The 20,670-nt window shown below is 32.4% G+C and overlaps 1 protein-coding gene across 4 annotated transcripts in view; it reads left to right on the top strand.

Moving 5' to 3' along the window:
• LOC134235963 (adenylate cyclase type 10-like) overlaps positions 1-20,670 on the top strand; it is a 43,748-nt gene that overhangs the window by 498 nt on the left and 22,580 nt on the right. For 2 of the 4 annotated variants that reach the window (XR_009985510.1, XM_062718140.1), the window contains exons 1-3: positions 3,216-3,296; positions 5,112-5,303; positions 10,374-10,511. Coding sequence is in view for 3 of the 4 variants with exons in the window: in XM_062718140.1 (XP_062574124.1) it covers positions 3,221-3,296; positions 5,112-5,303; positions 10,374-10,511 (406 nt within the window). In the remaining variant the exon portion in view is untranslated. Of the gene's footprint in view, positions 1-1,573; positions 1,655-3,215; positions 3,297-5,111; positions 5,304-10,373; positions 10,512-20,670 lie in introns of those variants that run through there. The other 2 variants (XM_062718141.1, XM_062718142.1) reach the window with 2 other exon arrangements.

The raw sequence follows: 20,670 nt of genomic DNA, 5'->3' as shown, positions 1-20,670 counted from the left end.
TTGTTCAAAAATATGTCAAATGGATTCACTCCTGGCTTTGAATATAGCATTTACCAGTATGCAATGTAAATGTAATTTCTTAGTACTTTGCAAATAGCAAAGTGCTTGACTCTTTTAAAATTAAAATTACATACGTAAATTTCTGTATACCAGGAAAAGCAATCTGTTATGATATAATATATCAACAATACTAAGTCCTGAACGTTTCTATTGTTTCCCCTTAATTTGAACCCGTCCCTCTTAAATTACTTCGTGAACCATCTTCATTTTGTCTTCTTCCATGATAGATTTTTAAAACAAAAGCTGTACTAACGAGTATTCAAGAACCTTCTTTGACTTCTAAATGTAAATTGTAGACCCGTTTTCCTCTGTCTATACTGTATGCAATGCATATGTACGTTCTCTATATTTATCTTGCCGGTAAAAAGGCGACTGGGGTTGTTACAAAAAGTTATAACCTTGTCTTGAATTGTTGATTAGATCTAAATTTAAATAAATTTTCTTTTGCCGTCTCAGTAAATTTTATTGATGGTAAAATCTTACATCACATCTGTTGGACATACACTTTAAGCACCTCTGTGGTAATAAGGGAATTTAACTGTTACACTGGTGAAGAATTTTACCTGAAAATTTTATTATCGATGTATTTCAGGACTTTACTCTATTTTATGAAGTATGGAGGTATTTCTTCTGTTTGCCAGACATTGAAATAAATATTTTTATTTGTCATGAAAAGGACGATTCTGGCTTAATAATTTCACGGACCATTAAAATAATGATACAGAATAATAATTTGAAGAATTGCATACATGATATATTGTATTTAGTTGACATTTATTCTACTAAAACCACAGTTAAATCACGCAGACATTCACTCGTGACTTGTTTGGGGGAAAAATGCAAGAAATGTTAGAAAATCCAACAATGTACTTGGTGTTTACAATAAATAAGCGAGTCTGGTTATAATTTGAAGTGCCCGGGGACATGAAATGGGTGGTGAGACCCCTGTGGTCACAGAGAGAACCTTACTAATTAAAACACAAGTCCGACATAAAATAAATGACGTTCCGCTTTTCCTTGAGGGGTTTCTACTAATATCTGCATGATGCAGAACCTGTATACACATGTCATTCTAAGCCTTTAATTAAAATTTTCTTTGAGTTTCCATAACAGTAGAGAAATTCACCCGTGCGATTTTTACCTAGCTTAAAATAGGAAAAAGGTGATAAAACTCGACAGGATTTAACGACTACAAGTTTAACACTTATAAAATCGATTGTACAAAGGAGACTTACATAAGAAGAAATAACACTTATGTAGATACCCGGAATAATTTGAGAAAAAATCAGATGACAGCATTTTAATCGATCCGTTTAAAAATATTGACTATACGCCGCCTTCGGATGACCGGATTAAACGATTTGGAGTTGTCTGTACATAAAACCTTAATGTTTCCATAGTTAATTAAACACCCCATCAGGAATTCAGTTTAACTTTCTGTGAGCCAGATTCGCCGACCCGTGTTTGACCTTCTTCAAGATGATGTTTTATTGTCTTTGTTGACAGTCGAGGATAAAGGTTCTTATATATGTGTATATTATACTTTCAAATATTCCCATCTGTTTATGTATGGAAGACTCGCAAAATATTTCAGGTAATTTTTTCAGTACTATATTTTGTAATTTTATTTTTATTTATTTTTATATTTACAGACGAATAAGTTCTTTTGAAATCCTATTTGTCAAAAGACTTGCATTCTTCTTTTTACCGTCTCATGCATGCATTTCTAAATCACGGTGAAACTTTTTTAAAAACATATTTGATAAACTAATGCTGCTGAAATAGAAGTCATGTAGAAGCACCAATAAGCTGTTAATTCGTATGTGCACGATACAACTGACCACTCTTCATGTCCAGTAAACAGATACATGTATATCACATATACAAATGATTTCTTGTCTTTGCACAGACCGTTTTATTTTCAAATACTTTTGAAATGATGGGATAGTTTTGTAATAAAATGTGGTATGGTGGCTTAAATTCTTGAATTAAAAAATATTAAACTCCAAAATGGTTTGTTTATCATCAAGTCAACAAATTAAAGGATTGTGAATTTTTTAACACCTTTTAGACATTTTCTTAACTTCTTATTAGAATTATCAATTAAACCAACAGTGTAAATTAATGAATCATAAGAGGATTATCTTTCAGAAGATTTAAACAATTAAATCCAGAACATTATTTTCAGCTCTGTTTGTCAAATCTAAGACCAGAAGCGATTATGAGACGTGCCCGTGGTCAGTCTATCTGAATGTTTGTCTGAGTGTAAATAAAACAATAGGCACATTAGAAGACTAACTTTGTCAAGTTTATTCAAAATAAAACTGGGCAATACAGCCCCTAAAATAGCCCCTTTATCTTTATTTGGCCCGTTTTCAAACGGACTTGAAATTAATTAAAACTAAAAAAACAAAAACAAAACCGTAGAACATTCGCAGAGACTTTTGACGTGATATATTGACTCACATAACCATAGATAAAGCCTCTGACATATGTATATGTATGTTGATGCTAAGGCATAATATGCTGGTATGAATTATATATTTTTAAAAAGTGAATTATCATAACTTCTCAAAAGATCAGAAAAGAGGCAATAGCTTGTCTGTCCGTAGCTACCGTGTGAAGCTTACCCGAATTTCGCCTTGTTGGATTTACACGATAAAATAATTTTATGGAAGATCTTTATTGTATATTGCAAATATTTAAAGGTTCAATATATTGACAGATTGTAACCAAAAAATTGATTGAAATTGTCAAGTTAATTCGCAGTAGCCCATATCAGATTTAACTAGACCAATGCAACGCACAAACGACCTAGCTAGGGTAAAGGTTTGGAGGGTCGTTCAATTTTTTAACAAATACGGGGACATAAAAACTATCTTTAGAATATTTATTATCAGAATTTAAAGGATTTACTAAATCTCTGAAGCTTCTCAAACTCCCAATGTTTCCAGCTGACTAACTTGTATCGTCCACAAAATCCTTGATTCAAAAAGTATACATAGTGGGAGGAATAAGAGATTCTGATGGTTTGTTATGGGAATTTTTTGCATCTCCTACTACTACTAGGGTTCTTTAGTATTTCCTGGTTGAGAAGGATCTAAAAAACATCCAGTTTTTTTTGTTAGTACTTGTAAAATACCGAATACATCTTCCTCGTATGACGGAAAACTGGGATTTAAATATTACATCACTGCCAGAAATGTCTGCTAAACCTTATGTAAAATCAGATGAAGGTAAATATATATTTTACTTAAAATAATTCTTCCTCTCTGATTCTCATTTAAACACGGCCTAGTTAAAATTTATCTTAAATAAATACTTATAAAGAACAAAGTTTGATAATAAAATGAAAGAAAAATATGGTAATAGATTGCCATGGTAATTATTCCTTAACTTGTCAAAACAATAGTACAGTACACCGAACATTCATCATAGTATTGTAGACTTTAAACGTTCATTTTTTATTCTGCATTATATAATGTGCAGGGTGCGCTCTATTTGTATAAATAATATTAAATAGACATGACATGTATTTACATATTTTCATTGTGTGACTGTTGATCGAATATTTTTTAAATTTCAATTTAGTTGCAATGGCAATTTTTTTTTTTTTTTTTTTTTAAATCTGTTTAGACTGTTGCTGACAATCTTTGTTTTCACAAAAAAACGAGGAAAAGTTTATTTAAGGAATCGAAGGAGGAAATAGAGATTATGTAACACAATACCGGTAGTTCATATAAAAGGTATAAGGCAACCGTATTTCCACAACCTCTTAAGATATGATTACATTGATTGTAGTTGTTGCAGTTCTAAATTACTAGTCAGTTTAAGAATTATTTCAAAGTGGGAAAAAACTAAAATACATCGAAAGTCATCATAAAAATACGTTTAACAAAAAAAAAAGAGATGTGTTTGTGAAACACTGATGCCCCTGTATGGCAACATAGCGAAGATGAAACTTTTCTTAAATGCTTTAATATAATGGTACCAAAAGCATGATAATCTCACTGGAAATACAATTGTGAAATATGAACGTAGGCTAAGAATAAGGTTTTTTCATTAGTACAAAAATCTCCACGATCAAAAGTTCAAAAGGTCAAGGTACCCCTGGTAATTGGTATGCAATGAAAGGTCTTGCCACAAAGAATGCATATGTGAAGTATGGAAGCCCTAGCCCTAACCCTTCAAAAGGGTTGAAATTTTAAAAAGAAGGTCAAACTCCAAGCAAAATTCTTTATATCAAATGAAAGGTCTTGTCACACGGAATAAATATGAAAAGTATGAAAGCACTCGTCCTTACCCTTCAAAAGTTATGGTCAAGGTCTGTTTTTTAAAAGTAAGTTAAACTCTAAGGTCAAGGTCAAAGGGTCAAAGTTCTTCGTATCCAATGAAGGGTCTTTTCACAAGGATTACATATGTGAAGTATGAAAGCCCTAGCTCTCTCCGTTCAAAAGTTATCGCCAAGGTTAAAGTTTTTTATAAGTACGGATATCTCAAAGGTCAAAGTCAAAAGGTCAAGGTAAATGGTATCCAATGAAAGGTCTTTCCACAAAGAATACATATATGAATTATTCAAGTTCTGGTATCTACTGTTCAAAAGATATGACCAAAGTAAAACTTTGGAATTTTAATGTAAAAGTGGGTCAGACTCCAAGCCAAAGGTCAAATTTGATGGTATCCAAAGAAAGGTCTTGTCACAAGGAAAACACGTGTGAAATATGAAAATCGTAGCTCCACTAAATCAAAAGTTATGGGAAAGGTTAAAGTTTTTGCGGACAAACAGACAAACAGACAGCTAGATAGACGGACGGACACGACAAACACTATATACCCCCAAAAATTCGTGTACGGGGGCATAAAAAAATTCTAAAAGGTTGTGTTAAAAGTGTGTGTGAGAGAGAGGGTGTGTGTGTGTGTGTCAAATTAATAGTGACTACACTGAGTATAAAATGTACACAGTCAGCGCTCCCAGAGTTTCTGATTTCTAAAAGAAACATGCATTTTATTCTTGAAACGCCGAGTATGATACATGTATCCTTTATGTTTAGATCGGAAGGGCACACCCAAGATACTACAGCTGATACGCCAGGCCCAGGGACTAGCCCCCAACCCCGAGGAGGAGTCTGCCCTCAAGAAACTCACACCTCACGTGCCGGGAATAGTCACGTTTGCCAATCACTCACGTGCACTGCCATGGACAACTTCCTATACCACAGTTCTCATGTTTGCCGATATATCAGGTTACTAAATATAATTATTTAAGACTAAAAAAATATCAAATAAATAAATATATATCCCTTTATGAGATCCCTAGGTATATCGACTTCACAGAAAACATTCCGGCATTGCAGTGACAGTACATCTCATGCTCGCACGATAAGCTTTTCTATGAAGTCTATTTATCAATGAATTGATTCAATAAAAGGCATTTATTTGTTACGTAGATTTTTTTTGGAGAGGACATCGACAGATAAGAGACAATTCAATTCAATTTCTTATTTGCAAAAGACATAGGTCTTATAGCATTAATACAATATATGAAAAGAAAAATCAAAAATGAACGGTCATTCCTCATAAATCAATACCAAACACATGTATACATACGAACTTATGTTAATAGTCTTTACAGTTCATATGGAGAATGACATGAGATTAATGAAAAGTACATGTAGTATAGCAATAATCATATCAAACAATATGATAATAACAAAAAGTTATTATAATAGAATTTGTATGTTTTTATTCCATGGCATATTCACTGGCAGCACATTTGGACTCTCCATTCCAACAGTTTTTTTAATTCAAATTAATACTAGTAAGAAAAATTGAAAAGAAACTAAATGTAATCAAATTTGTTTTTTTAACATATTTTATTGAAAAAAATCAAAAGGATTGGAAACAAGTTCTTTCAACTTACGAGTTCCTCTCCTTAAATATAACTATATGTCATGCATTTAAAATACATGTAGTATACATAGGAATGTAAATTCAAAAAGTGATACAAGTGGAATATTTTTTAAGTAACATAACAATTTAAAATCTACAGGATTCATCAATAAATTTATGCACAGCTGCAAAAATATATGTATTAAATTGTACAGGCAAATTTACATCACCACATTATAACAAAGTGTCAATATTGACCAATTCGTCAAGAAAAGATAGGCGATTAAAATGATTACCTGCAGTATTCCTAGCGTTTGGATAATTCCTACAGGCAAAAAAAGAAATGATAAACATCTTCATACTTTCAACATGAACATAAAGGGCTATTAATAATGTTTCTTTTATGTAGATCATAGTTAAGTATACATTTGTGTCTAAGTTAAGGTAGGATTCTTCTCTAGTTTCTGACTAGATGAAATATTCAAAGCATATTTGCGTATATGTCTTATATATTTAGGTGTAAGAGATTTAAAAGACCATATTTTTCTTTCCTCGTCACAACTGTACAACTTTAAATAAAAATGGTACACTGCGTTTGAAAACTAAGAGGGACTATATTTTTGGCAGAATGGTGGCGTATGAAAATATCTTCTTTTCTGCCTCTCAAAATTATTAGATAACATTGAATTTAGTTATAATTTTTACGCAATCAAAGATAAGACAAAATTTTCAAATGTAAGTTATGTTAATAATAAGAGACTAAAGTTTCAAATTATATCGAATAAATAAGATTTTGCACACATACTAGAACTATGTTGGCTTTTAAATGCTTCAAATCTAAGTACAGATTTGAGCCAAAAATCCATAAAAGTGTTATTTCTCTCTTAGTAAACTATCAAAACTTTTAGCTTTTGTATCATTTTGTACCTTTATGTGACATCTTTACTATATGTGAAAAGGAGAAAAAGTTAAATATAGGAAGCATATAAAAATAACTAATATATCCTAAAAATTTAAGAAAAGTAGAGGAAATGCGGATTAACAAATATCCATTTTATTTGAATTATCCATGTCAATTTGGTAATATCATCTTATAGGCCCTATATGGTTGTATCTTTTTATGCATTAAGAAAAACATTCAATCTTTTGAATTTCAAGTAGGGATCGCATGATTGGAAACAGTAATTTTTTATTCTTAATGTCCACGAAAAAGGTAATGACCTTGACCTGACCTTGCCTCTAATATTAAACGGTCAAATTTAATCTCACTTATACCAACACTTAGTGATATTGTCCTCTTGATTCTGTGAAAATTTCTTCAATTTCTAAATACAAAAAATGTGAGAAGAATCCTACCTTAAGTGTGGGTTATATTTGTATAACGTTTACCAATCGAAAAATAGATTGGGGATTTTTTACTTCTGTAGTTAAGTTTTAGAGAAATGCATTGAGCGAGATGGCTTCTCGCGTTTCTGTCTTTAATGAATTCCACTATTTCACAGCGTCGGGAATAAAAGATCTTTTATATAATTCTAATCTGCATCTTGGAGCAAGAAATTGTTCTTTAATAGGGGTATTATATTTGAAATGTTTTCGTGCTTGTGTGGAACAATATCATTCAAATATTCAGGTACGCTATCATTATGAATTTTGTACATAGGAGTCATTTTTGCAATATAGCGCCTAACTTTCAATGTTTCCCTGCCAGTTTCAGAATATTTAGTATTTCTCTTGACACAAAAATTAAAAGTCAAGTAACAATTCTAGCTGCAGATAATTGCACTCTCTCAAGCTTATCGGCTTCATGGTTAGAGCAGCCATCCCAAACAATCAAAGCGTATTCGAGCGAGGGTCTGATAAATGTGACATACAATTTTGAATTTGAAAGGTGTGTCCTACCGATTTTAAATTTAAGTTATTTCAAAAGCGCAAGTTTCTTATAAGCATTGTTTACAATGCTGTCAATGTAATCTGGCCAGCTAAGGTTTTGTGACAACAATAGACCTAAGTGAACTGGCATGAACAGGGACACACTCCAGTTTGTTACCTGAAAAAATAATTTTGCCATAACAGAAATATTTTTCTTGTTGAAAAAATAACTTTTGTTTTGGAAGGGTCAAATTTTAGACGCCATTGATTTGACCAAAGTTCCAGAGTATGTAAATCATGATTTAAACTATATTCAATATCAAGTATATTGTATGAAGATTGTTAAATCGAATTATCATCAGCAAAAAGTCTACACAATGATAACATATTTACAGAAACATCATTTACATATATCAGAAATAAAAGTGGCCCTAAAACGGAACCGTGGGGTACACCTGCAAAAATATCTAGTTTTGATGATAACAGATCTTTATACATTACTTATTGTGACCTTTTACACAAATAACTAGAAAACCAATGGAGAAGACCACATGATATGCCATAAGTTTGTAATTTAAAAAGAAGCCCGTCATGCAAAACTCTGTAAAAGGTTTTGAATGATTGCAAAAAAACCCATACATGATTTGCCCTCATCAATATTTTGAACAATACTATGATATGTTTCTAGTAATTGATACACAGTTATATGACCTGGTAAAAATCCATCCTGATATCGATAAAACAAATTATTACAATGAAAATAATTGTACATATGTTTAAAAATAATTCTCCCCATAATTTTACTAACACAAGATATGTAGTTACGACACAGGTCTATAATTAGAAACTAAGGAGGGATCACCTTTTTTAATCAAAGGAATAACGTGCAATTTTCCATAAAAAAGGAAATGGTTTTTTATAAAGACCTATTAAAAAAACAATGTAAGTGGTTTAGCAACTGTATAAAGCGTTTATAAAGATTTTAACATTTTGTGTAACACAGTCAGGACCTATGGATTTCTTCATGGGAAGAATTGATATAATATCGATTACTTCTTTTTTCCTCAATGACAATATTACTGAGTGTGTCACTACACAAATTGTACATGTTTGGCAATATTTCATTTGAATCTTCATTTGTCGAAATGGAAGAAAAATATGAATTCATTGCTTCAGTCTTATCAAAATGTTTTTCACCGTTAATCATTATGTCTTTGGGCTGGTGGAATTTCGTTGGACATTTTCATGTTGAATGTGTCTTTCATCAACTTCCAATAAAGTTTGTTAAAAGCATTCTTGTCTGAGGGATTCTTGTCTTGGTCTCTTCTTGTTTGGTTTTCTGACTAAAGAAAAAAATTCAAAGTACACTTGCTATATATCTGATATATTTAGAAAGGGAATAAAAATATATAATTTTTCTGTCCTCTTATTTTCCTTTCTTCTTTCCTTAGGCTTTTCCTTTCCTTCTTTTCATAAATCTTCAAATGAAAACCCGGTTTTGAGATGGCAGAAACTAAATTTTCTAATGACGGAATGGTGGCGTATAAAAATAAAGTTTCAAAATGTACCAAAAACATCTAATAGCCATTGAAAGACTCGAATCCAATATTATATTTTGGCAAAAAATCAACTAAGATTTTTTTTTCGCGCAATAAAACGATCAAATTTTTTGTTTTGGCATTATTTTGTATTTTTATATGAACAATTTATCATATTTGAAAATAAGAAAAATTTAAAAATACGAACCATATAAAAACAACTAATATTCCTAAAAAAATATTTGTAATGGAAGAAAATCATATTAACCAGTACCTATATTGTAGTCAAATTGTCAGTTTGGTAGTATCACCTGGTAGATACTATAAAGGATAACATCTTTTTATTGCCTAAAGACAGAAATACAGTAGACATATGATTTTAATTCTTTATTTCAAAGAAAAAGTTAATGACATAGATACTGATTTGACTTTGCTTCTAAAATAAAACGGTCAAAAAATTTAATTCATACCATAACTTTATGATATTCTGTTCTTGAATTTTTGAAAAATTCATTATTTTTCAAGTACAAAGAAATATGACAAAAATACCTTCTTAAACCTCTGACGAGTTCTATTTGGCTTTGTCATTCTTTAAGAATAAACAAGGCAATCAGCGTCCTAAAGCTGATGCAATATAATGTTTCTTGAGTGGAAGGATATAAGTATTGTTTCTTGAGTAGTGGAGTACATTTTATTTATATATCTAAATACAGCGTGAAACTAGCTACTTATCATTAAATTAATGTTTCACCCTTGGAATAATCTTATCAAAACACACGACTAATCGGCTTAGTCAAAGACTATTCAAGTAAAACTGAAGAGTCTTGTTTTTTTTTTTTAGCCCCCATACATATTCATTATTTCTACATTACAAATCTTTTATGATAACAAACAAATTACACAAAATGATAGCATGTAAGTTGAAATGTCATGTCGGGTATAGGAAAAAAAAAACTTTTGCAGGAATAGAGCCGAAATATTGTCAAAGATGAGGACTATTGCTTACAATTTTTGCAGGTTTTACTGCTCTGTGTGAAAAGTATGGCGCTAAACAGAATGCGGGAATTGATCAACTCACCAAAACTCTCAATGCCTACCTAGGAGAAATAGTAGAAAACATCATTTCTTCAGAAGGCGATGTTTTAAAATTTGCAGGTAAGATCCGATATCGTTTAACTGTAAGTGTAATGTTTGATAAAAAGATTTTTATACTTGAATTCTCCGAAGAAAGTTTGGCTATGTTGTTATCCTGAATGATCCGTCTCTCCGTCTGCCACTCTCCTCATCTTCTGATTTATTTTTTTAAAATGACTATGCTGGCAAATACTTTGAAATTCAAAAGATACTCTAGTTTTTGATAAACAGTATCTAGTATGTAGTTTTTGGAGACCAAGTCTTCCAACAATCTGTCGGACTTTCCATTGGTTCCAATTGCACCCAGGTATCACATGTATAGCAGACGTATTTTTGTATTCAAATAAAACAGAAAAGCCTCTTGCTGTGGTGTTCAATTCAACATTGAAGATACAAGTATATCGGAGACATTTTATGAATTTACAATATTCATTTTCATTCCTATGTTTCCATTCGATATATCCCTCTAAATTCGAAATAAAAAATACCACGAATCAGTTTCACATTTGGATTTTTTACTAGATATTTCCATTTCTAATTTTTTCCTCTGTGATAACTCTTTGAAAGTTAGGGGTAGTTTATTTCTTGATAATTCTGCCGGAATGTAAATTAGGCAGGTCGATAGGTCGGGAGCTAAGGAGGCCTAATACGCATGCAATTCTCGTGCACATCGATCTGTCTCTGTGTCTGACGCTAAGGAGGCCAAATATGCATGTAAATCTTGTGCGGCTGCCTTTGTGTTTGACGTCGGTTGGCGAGGACTATTGAAACTGGCATGGAAGTCATCATGTGATTTAAATCTATTTATCTACATTTTTAAAGTCTAAATCTACAATTTTATTTCACAATGATATGGAAATATAAGGAATCACTGTCTAGTTAGGAGGGTATGTCAGGGACATCAACAATAGTGGGAAACATGGGATAATTTAAGCATAACGGGCTTCGCCCGTTATGCAAATTATCCCATGTTTCCCACTATTGTTGATGCCCTGACATACCCTCCTAACTAGACAGTGATTCCTTAAATAAAGACGCTAATGATAACCTAACAACAAAACTTGATAGCTTCAGCTTTTCTATCATCAACTCCCCTTTTTTATGTAGCAATATATCCTTATCACCTGCATGCATATGGAGTTTACGTCTCTAGTTAATTTGTTATGCAAGGGCATGCTTTACCTACGAACAATTTCTGAAACAAAGGTCATAATTAACAAACAGAATTTTACAGGGGGATATTTACACCTCTATGGCACCTGGTCCCACTTCTGGTGTTAGAGGTCCATGTTGGCTTTGTTCCGTATTTTTTTTTTTCTTTCAATGTATTCCATGCTTGAATATTGTTCGTTATCTCCATAATTTATGTGCAGTGAAGTTTTAAAGATTTTATTTTCAAGCCATTTAGGGACCAGGAATGACATTTTCCTCAAACTTTCCCCTCTTCATTTTACGCAGTATCTAGTTCAGTTTTTTGAATGTGTAAGTTTTGTCCTGTATATTTACAATAAGGATTGGGAATTTTTAAAAGAAAACTTAAGAATGAAAAATTTGAAGTTAACGAACAGTATTCGAGCTCAAAAGTTCATTAAACCTTATAAATTAGGAGCAGAGCAAACACGGATCTCTAAATCATCAGAGGTTGAATAGCGTGCCATGGAGAAGTGAACACCCCCTGCCAACTGGTCACACCCGCCGTGTGCTCCTTGACATGATCGGGAAATTATGAGAAAATCCGTCCACAATTCAGTGTGTAATAAATGGTCTAACAGTTCGTAGTAGTCACTAATAGCTTTTGAACCAATGATAGATTGTATTTGCTGACAAGGTCATTGTATCGACCATAGAACTTCCAAACTTTTGACTTTAAACGATTTGATTGTTGTTGCTCCTTCATAAATTTATAAGTTACACAGGTACAAAAGACGATAACGAGAAAAACAATTACAACTGGTATTGATTGCTGTCTTTCACTAGTGTCTAAAAGTATTCGTATTCTAAAAGTATTCGTATTTTAATGGTGAAAAATCATCATTGCATGAAATATATGGAGATAATGAACAGTATTCAAGATCAAAAGTCCATAAAACAATACAAAATAGGATCAGAGCAAACACGGACCTCCGAAACATCAGAGGTGAAACAGGTGCCATGGAGGAGTGAGCATCCCCTGCCGACCGGTCACACCCGCCGTTTGGTCCTTGTCATGATCGGGAAATAACGGAAAAATCCGTCGTCAATTCAGTGTGTAAATAATGAATTTACAATAAGTATGAAAAACGTCAGTCAGTATTTGACTCAATGATAAATTGTTGACTAGTTCATTATATCGACCATAGAACTTACGAAATGATGACTTTAAACGAGACTGCTGAAATTCTTGTTTCATCAACTTGTTTGTTGATAATTTACCTCGTCTCAGAAACTGTATATACGTAGAGCATACCCCCGCGTATCGAATCTACTGAGAGATATAAGTTGTTTGGACAACTTATGCTTCATATGAATACAACTAGGAGACTTATTGTTCACAGAACAATAAGAGGTCTTTCCACCTTTTGAATTTCAGTTTCATTTAATATTTATCTATTTAAAATTAAATTTCATAAAAAAGAAACCAGTAATGGCTTAAAAGAAGAAAAAAATGAAAATGAATTTTTTTTTAGGTGACCTTGACCTTTGACCTTCAAGTCATGTTCAAGGTCAAAGGTCAAGGGTCACATTGTAATTAACCCCATGTCTCTATGACTTATAGTTTTAAAGTTATAAGGTTTAATAGTAAGCACAAAAGCATTTAAGGGCAGTAACTCATTCAAGGAGTCACCATATCCTTTTGCACTTGAACATAAAAATTTTGCCTAAAGTCCCAGAAGACATTAGAGAAGGTTTCCTGTCTTTGCTGTTTACAGTTTTGAAGCAATAGCAATAAAAAAAAAAATTCGCACAAGGGGCAATAACTTTTAATAGGGTCAATCTTAAGGGACAAGAATGAAATCTTTGACACAGTTTTAAGAGTACATATTAAGGATGCATAGACATTAAGCATCTGTTGAAAGACAAAAGATATATAAAAACAGCTAAATTTCTCAGTTTTGGAATGACCTTGAACTTTGACCTTTACATGAATTTTAAGTGCAATGGTCAATGAATCTTATGCAGTTGAGTTCATGTCTCTATACCATCTCGTTTTGAAAATTTTTAATTATTTCTAAAATTCAAAGACTTTTAGGGGCAATAACTCATTGAAGGAGTCACCGAAGACTTTCGCAATCATACATTCCAGAATCCTCTCAATTAGTCAAAGACTTTAGTGAAGGTTTCATATTTGTACAGTTTACGGTTTCGAAGTAGTAGCAATAACAAGGTTTTTCGCACAAAGGGCGATAACTTTTAATAGGGTCAATCTTACGGAATACGAATTGAATCTTTAAAATAGTTTTAAGAGTACATATTAATGATGCTAAGACAATTTGTATAAGTTAAGAGACAAAAAAGATATAAAAAGAGCTTAATTTCTTAATTTTGGAATGACCTTGACCTTGACCTTTCCATGAGTTTTAAGCTCAAAGCTCAATGAATCTTATGCAGTTGGTCTCATGTCTCTACACTTTCTCGTTTTGAAAATTTTTAATTATTTGTAAAATTCAAAGACTTTCAGGGACAATAACTCATTGAAGAAGTCACCGAAGACTTTCGCAATGAATAGATTCCAGAATCCTCTTAACTAGTCAAAGACTTTAGTGAAGGTTTCATATTTGTACGGTTTACGGTTTCGAAGTAGTAGCGATAACAAGGTTTTCCGCACAAAGGGCGATAACTTTTAATAGGGTCAATCTTACGGAATACGAATTGAATCTTTAAAATAGTTTTAAGAATACATATTAATGATGCTAAGACACTTTGTATATGTAAAGAGACAAAAAAGATATAAAAAGAGCTTAATTTCTCAATTTTGGAATGACCTTGACCTTTGACCTTTGCAATAATTTCATGATCAAAGGTCAATGAATCTTATGCAGTTGGTCCTATATCTCTATCACTTCTCGTTTTGAAAATTTTTAATTATTTGTAAAATTCAAAAAGTTTCAGGGGCAATAATTCATTGAAGGGGTCACCGAAGACTTTCGCAATGAATAGATTCCAGAGTGCTCTCAATTAGTCGAAGACTTTAGTGAAGGTTTCATATTTCTACGGTTTACGGTTCTGAAGGAGTAGCGATAACAAGGTTTTACATAAAAGGGGCAAGAACTCCGTAAGGGGTCATAGGTCATATACGTTGGGTTGTTTTTCGAAATAACTTTTAATGTCCAGTATCATGAACTAAAACGTTTTTCGATATGTCTTTCCACCTTCTTTGAATTTTTCAATTTTATTTTATATATTACTCCCTAAAATTAGATTTTATGAATTAGAGACCAAAACTGTCCGAAACGATAGAAAAAATGAAAATAAAAAAAAAATTGAAATGACCTTGACCTTTGACCTTGAGAAAATATTCAAGATCAAAGGTCAAGGGTCACAATGCAATTGACCCCATGCTTCTACGACTTATAGTTTACAAGTTATAAGGTTTTATATTAAGCACAAAGAAGTTAAAGGGCAATAACTCATTAAAGGGTCATCAGATCCTTTCGCATTTATACAGTGAAGTTACGCCTAAAGACCCTTAATACATTAGTGAAGGTTTGGTGTCTCTACGGTCTATAGTTTGGGAGGAGTAGCGATAACAATGTTTTTCGCACAAGGGGCAATAACTTTTAAAAGGGTCAATCTTTGGGGACAAGAATGAAATCTTTGAAATAGTTTTAAGAGTGCATATCAATGATGCATAGACATTGAGTATATCTTGAAAGACAAAAGAGATATAAAAAGAGCTAAATTTCTCATTTCTTGAATGACCTTGACCTTTGACCTTTACATGAATTATAAGCTCAAAGGTCAATGAATCTTATGCAGTTGGTCCCATGTCTCTACGACTTGTCGTTTTGAAAATTTTTAATTATTTGTAAAATTCAAAAAGTTTCAGGGGCAATAACTCATTGAAGGGGTTTACAGATCCTTCTGCAATGTTAGAGTGAAGAGTCCTCTTGATTAGTCCAAGACACTGCTAAAGGTTTCATATCTCTACATTTTACGGTTTCGGAGGAGTAGCGATAACAAGCTTTACAATGAAAGGGGCAATAATTTAGAAAGGGATCAAAGATCAAACTTCTTGGGTCGTTTTTCAGAATAACTTTAAATATCCAATATCATGAACTATAAAGTTTTTTGATAAGTCTTGCGGTTTCAAAAGTTAAGGGAAGAAAAAGAATAATAAACACTAGGAGACTTATTGTTCACAGAACAATAAGAGGTCTTTCCACCTTTTTAAATTTCTTATAGTTTTATATTTTACTCTCTAAATTTAATTTTAAGGGAAATGGCTTGAAAAAAAAATGAAAATGTAAAAAAAATTTTTTTTTTTTTTGAAATGACCTTGACCTTTGACCTTGAAAAAATTTTCAAGGTCAAAGGTCAAGGGTCATATTGCAATTAACCCCATGCTTCTACCATTTATAGTTTTCAAGATATAAGGTTTAATAGTAAGTATAAAGAAGTTAAAGGGCAATAACTCATATAAGGGGTCATCTGATTCTTTTGCACTTATATAGTGAAGTTAAGCCTAAAGACCCTTAAGACATTAGTGAAGGTTTGGTGTCTCTATGGTCTACAGTTTTGGAGGAGTAGCGATAACAAGGTTTTTCGCAAAAGGGGCAATAACTTTTCAAAGGGTTAATGTTATGGGACATGAATGAAATCTTTGAAACAGTTTTAAGAGTACATATTAATGATGCATAGACATTCAGTATATGTTGAAAGAAAAGAGAGATATAAAAAGAGCATAATTTCTCAATTTTGGATGACCTTGACCTTTGACCTTTACATGCATTTTAAGATCAAAGGTCAATCTTATGCAGTTGGTCCCATGTCTCTACACCTTCTCGTTTTGAAAAATTTTAATTATTCCTAAAATTTATAAAGTTTTAGGGGCAATAACTCATTGAAGGGTCAACAAATACTTTCGCAATAAATCATTGGAGTGTCTACTAAATAAGTCAGAGACAATATTGAAGGTTTCATTTCTCTACAGTTTACGGTTTCGGAGGAGTAGCGATATCAAGCTTTTTTGCGAAAGGGGTAATAACTCCAAAAGAGGTCAAAGTTCTTATACGCAGGGTCAACTGCAAAAATCTTTTACAAAGTGTATTCTAATGATATAAAAATCTTTTCGATAAATCTTGAAACAAAAAATCACACGGCGGAAAAATAATAAAGAAAAAGGAAAAGGAAAACTAGGAGACTTATTGTTCATAGAACAATAAGAGGTCTTTCCACCTTTTTAAATTTCTTATAGGTTTATATTTTACACTCTAAATTTAATTTAAAGGGAAATGGCTTGAAAAAAAAAATGAAAATGTAAAAAAAAAAAAAATTTTGAAATGACCTTGACCTTTGACCTTGAAAAAATTTTCAAGGTCAAAGGTCAAGGGACACATTGCAATTAACCCCATGCTTCTACCATTTATAGTTTTCAAGATATAAGGTTTAATAGTAAGTATAAAGAAGTTAAAGGGCAATAACTCATATAAGGGGTCATTAGATCCTTTAGAACTTATACAATGAAGGTGTGCCTAAAGACCTTTAAGACATAAGTGAAGGTTTCATTCCTCTACGGTCTACAGTTTTGAAGTAGTAGTGATAACAATGTTTTTCGCATAAGGGGCAATAACTTTTGATAGAGTCTATCTTGGGGAACAAGAATGAAATCTTTGAAATAGTTTTAAATGTACATATCAATGATGCAAAGACTGATTGCATATGTTAAAAGACAAAGGATATATAAAAAGAGCTTAATTTCTCATTTTTGCAATGACCTTGACCTTTGACCTTGACAAAATATTCAAGGTCAAATGTCATGAGTCTAAATGCAGTTGGCCCCATGCTTCTACCATTTATAGTTTTCAAGATACAAGGTTTAATAGTAAGTATAAAGAAGTTAAAGGGCAATAACTCATACAAGGGGTCATCAGATTCTTTTGCACCTATACAGTGAAGTTAGGTCTAAAGACCCTTAAGACATTAGTGAAGGTTTGGTGTCTCTACGGTCTAAAGTTTCGGAGGAGTAGCGATAACAAGGTTTTTCGCACAAGGGGCAATAACTTTTAAATGGGTTCATGTTAGGGGACAAGAATAAAATCTTTGAAACTGTTTTAAAAGTACATATTAATGATGCATAGACTTTAAGTATATGTTAAAAGACAAAAGAGATAGAAAAAGAGCTAAATTTCTCAGTTTTGGAATGACCTTGACCTTTGACCTTTCCATAAATTTCAAGACCAAAGGTCAATAAATCTTATGCATTTGGTCCCATGTCTCTACGTCTTCTCATTTTGAAAATTTTTAATTATTTGTAAAATTCTAAAACTTCCAGGGGCAATAACTTATTGAAGGGGTCAATGAATACTTTCGCAATGAATCAATGAAGTGTCTACTAAATTAGTCAAAGACATTAGTGAAAGTTTCATTTCTCTACTGTTTATGGTTTCGGAGGAGTAGCGATAACAAGCTTTTTTGCGAAAGGGGTAATAACTCCGAAAGGGGTCGTAGTTTATATACGCAGGGTCAACTGCGAAAATCTTTTACGGAGTACATTCTTATGAATTGAAAATCTTTACGATAAATCTTGAAACTCAAAATCACACGGCGGAAAAATAATAAAAAATAATAAGAAAAAGGAAAAAAAGAAACAGAAGGAAATCAATAGGTCTTTCCACAGAAAGGTGGAAAGACCTAACTAGGAGACTTATTGTTCACAGAACAATAAGAGGTCTTTCCACCTTCTTTGAATTTCAAATTTGTTTTATATCTGACTCCTTAAAATTAAATTCCATGAAAAAGAAACCAAAATTGTCTTAAAGCATAGAAAAAATGAAAATAAAAAAAAAGAATGACCTTGACCTTTGATCTTGAAAAAAATTTTCAAGGTCAAAGGTCAAGGGTCACAATGCAATTGACCCCATGCTTTTATGACTTACAGTTTTCAAGTTATAAGGTTTAATAGTAAGTACAAAGAAGTTAAAGGGCAATAACTCATATAAGGGTCATCAGATCCTTTCGCATTTATACAGTGAAGTTAGGCCTAAGGACCCTCAAGATATTAGTGAAGGTTTGGTGTCTCTATGGTCTACAATTTCGGAGGAGTAGCGATAACAAGGTTTTTTGCACAAGGGGCAATAACTTTTAAAAGGGTAAATGTTAGGGGACAAGAATGAAATCTTTGAAAGAGTTTTAAGAGTACATATTAATGATGCATAGACATTAAGTATATGTTTAAAGACAAAAGAGATATAAAAAGAGCTAAATTTCTCATTTTTGGAATGACCTTGACCTTTGACCTTTACATTAATTTTAAGGTCAAAGGTCAATGAATCTTATGCAGTTGGTCCCATGTCTCTGCGACTTGTCGTTTTGAAAATTTTTAATTATTTGTAAAATTCAAAAAGTTTCAGGGGCAATAACTCATTGAAGGGTTCACCGAATGCTTTCGCAATGAATAGATTGAAGAGTCCCCATAATTAGTCGAAGACATTTGTGAAGGTTTCATACCTCTATGGTTTACGGTTTCGAAGGAGTAGCGATAACAAGCATTTCTTGCAAAAGGGGCAATAACTTCGAAAGGGGTTAAGGTTCATTTACGCAGGGTGAACTGCAATAATCTTTTACGGAGTACATTCTTATGGACTATAAATCTTTTCGATATATCTTGAAACTCAAAATCACACGGCGGAAAAATAATAATAATGGAAAAGAAGAAACAGAAGGAAATCAATAGGTCTTTCCACAGAAAGGTGGAAAGACCTAAAAAGAAACAGAAGAATATCAATAGGTCTTTCCACAGAAAGGTGGAAAGACCTAATAAGCATTTCAAGAGGTCTTTCCACAGAAAGGTGGAAAGACCTAACTAGGAGACTTATTGTTCATAGAACAATAAGAGGTCTTTCCACCTTCTCTGAATTTCAATTTTGTTGTATATTTGACTCCTTAAAATTAAATTCCATTAATAAGGAACCAAAATTGTCTAAAAAGAAAGAAAAAATGAAAATTTAAAAAAAATTGAAATGACCTTGACCTTTGACCTTGAAAAAAAATTCAAGGTCAAGGGTCACAATGCAGTTGATCCCATGCTTCTACCACTTATAGTTTTCAAGTTATAAGGTTTAATAGTAAGTACAAAGACGTTAAAGGGCGATAGCTAGGGGATCATCAGATCCTTTCGCATTTATACAATGAAGTTATGCCTAAAGACCCTTAAGACATTAGTGAAGGTTTGGTGTCTCTACGGTTTACGGTTTCGGAGGAGTAACGATAACAAGGTTTTTTGCACAAGGGGCAATAACTTTTTTAAGCGATAATCTTAGGGGACAAGAATTGAATACTTGAAATAGTTTTAAGAGTACATATTAATGATGCAAAGACATTAAGTATATGTTGAAAGACAAAAGAGATATAAAAAGAGCTTAATTTCTCCTTTTTGGAATGACCTTGACCTTTGACCTTTGCATAAATTTTATGGTCAAAGGTCAATGAATCTTATGCAGTTTGTCCGATGTCTGTACGACTTCCCGTTTTGAAAATTTTTAATTATTTGTAAAATTTGAAAAGTTTCAGGGGCAATAACTCATTGAAGGGGTTTACAAATCCTTTCACAATGTTAGAGTGAAGAGTCTTCTTTATTAGTCAAAGACATTGGTAAAGGTTTCAAACCTCTGCGTTTTACGGTTTCAGAGGAGTAGCGATAACAAGCTATAAAGTGAAAGGGGCAATAACTTCAAAAGGGATCAAAGATCAAACTTCTTGGGTCGTTTTTCGGAATAACTTTAAATATCCAGTATCATGAACTATTAAGTATTTTGATAAGTCTTGGGGTTTAAAAAGTTAAGGGAAGAAAAAGAATAATAAACATACGCATTTCAAGAGGTCTTTCCACAGAAAGGTGGAAAGACCTAATAATAATAAACAGAAGCATTTCAAGAGGTCTTTCCACAGAAAGGTGGAAAGACCTAATAATAGGTCTGCTAATAACTTGGCGCAGTTGGTACCCATGGAAACTCCAATAGATTGCTGGAAGACCTGGTCTCCA

The sequence above is a fragment of the Saccostrea cucullata genome, unplaced genomic scaffold, assembly GCF_032062105.1.
Source record: "Saccostrea cucullata isolate Sc308-1 unplaced genomic scaffold, CSIRO_AGI_Scuc_v1 ctg236, whole genome shotgun sequence".
Lineage (NCBI taxonomy): Eukaryota > Metazoa > Mollusca > Bivalvia > Ostreida > Ostreidae > Saccostrea > Saccostrea cuccullata.
This window is presented reverse-complemented; position numbering and strand designations above follow the sequence as displayed.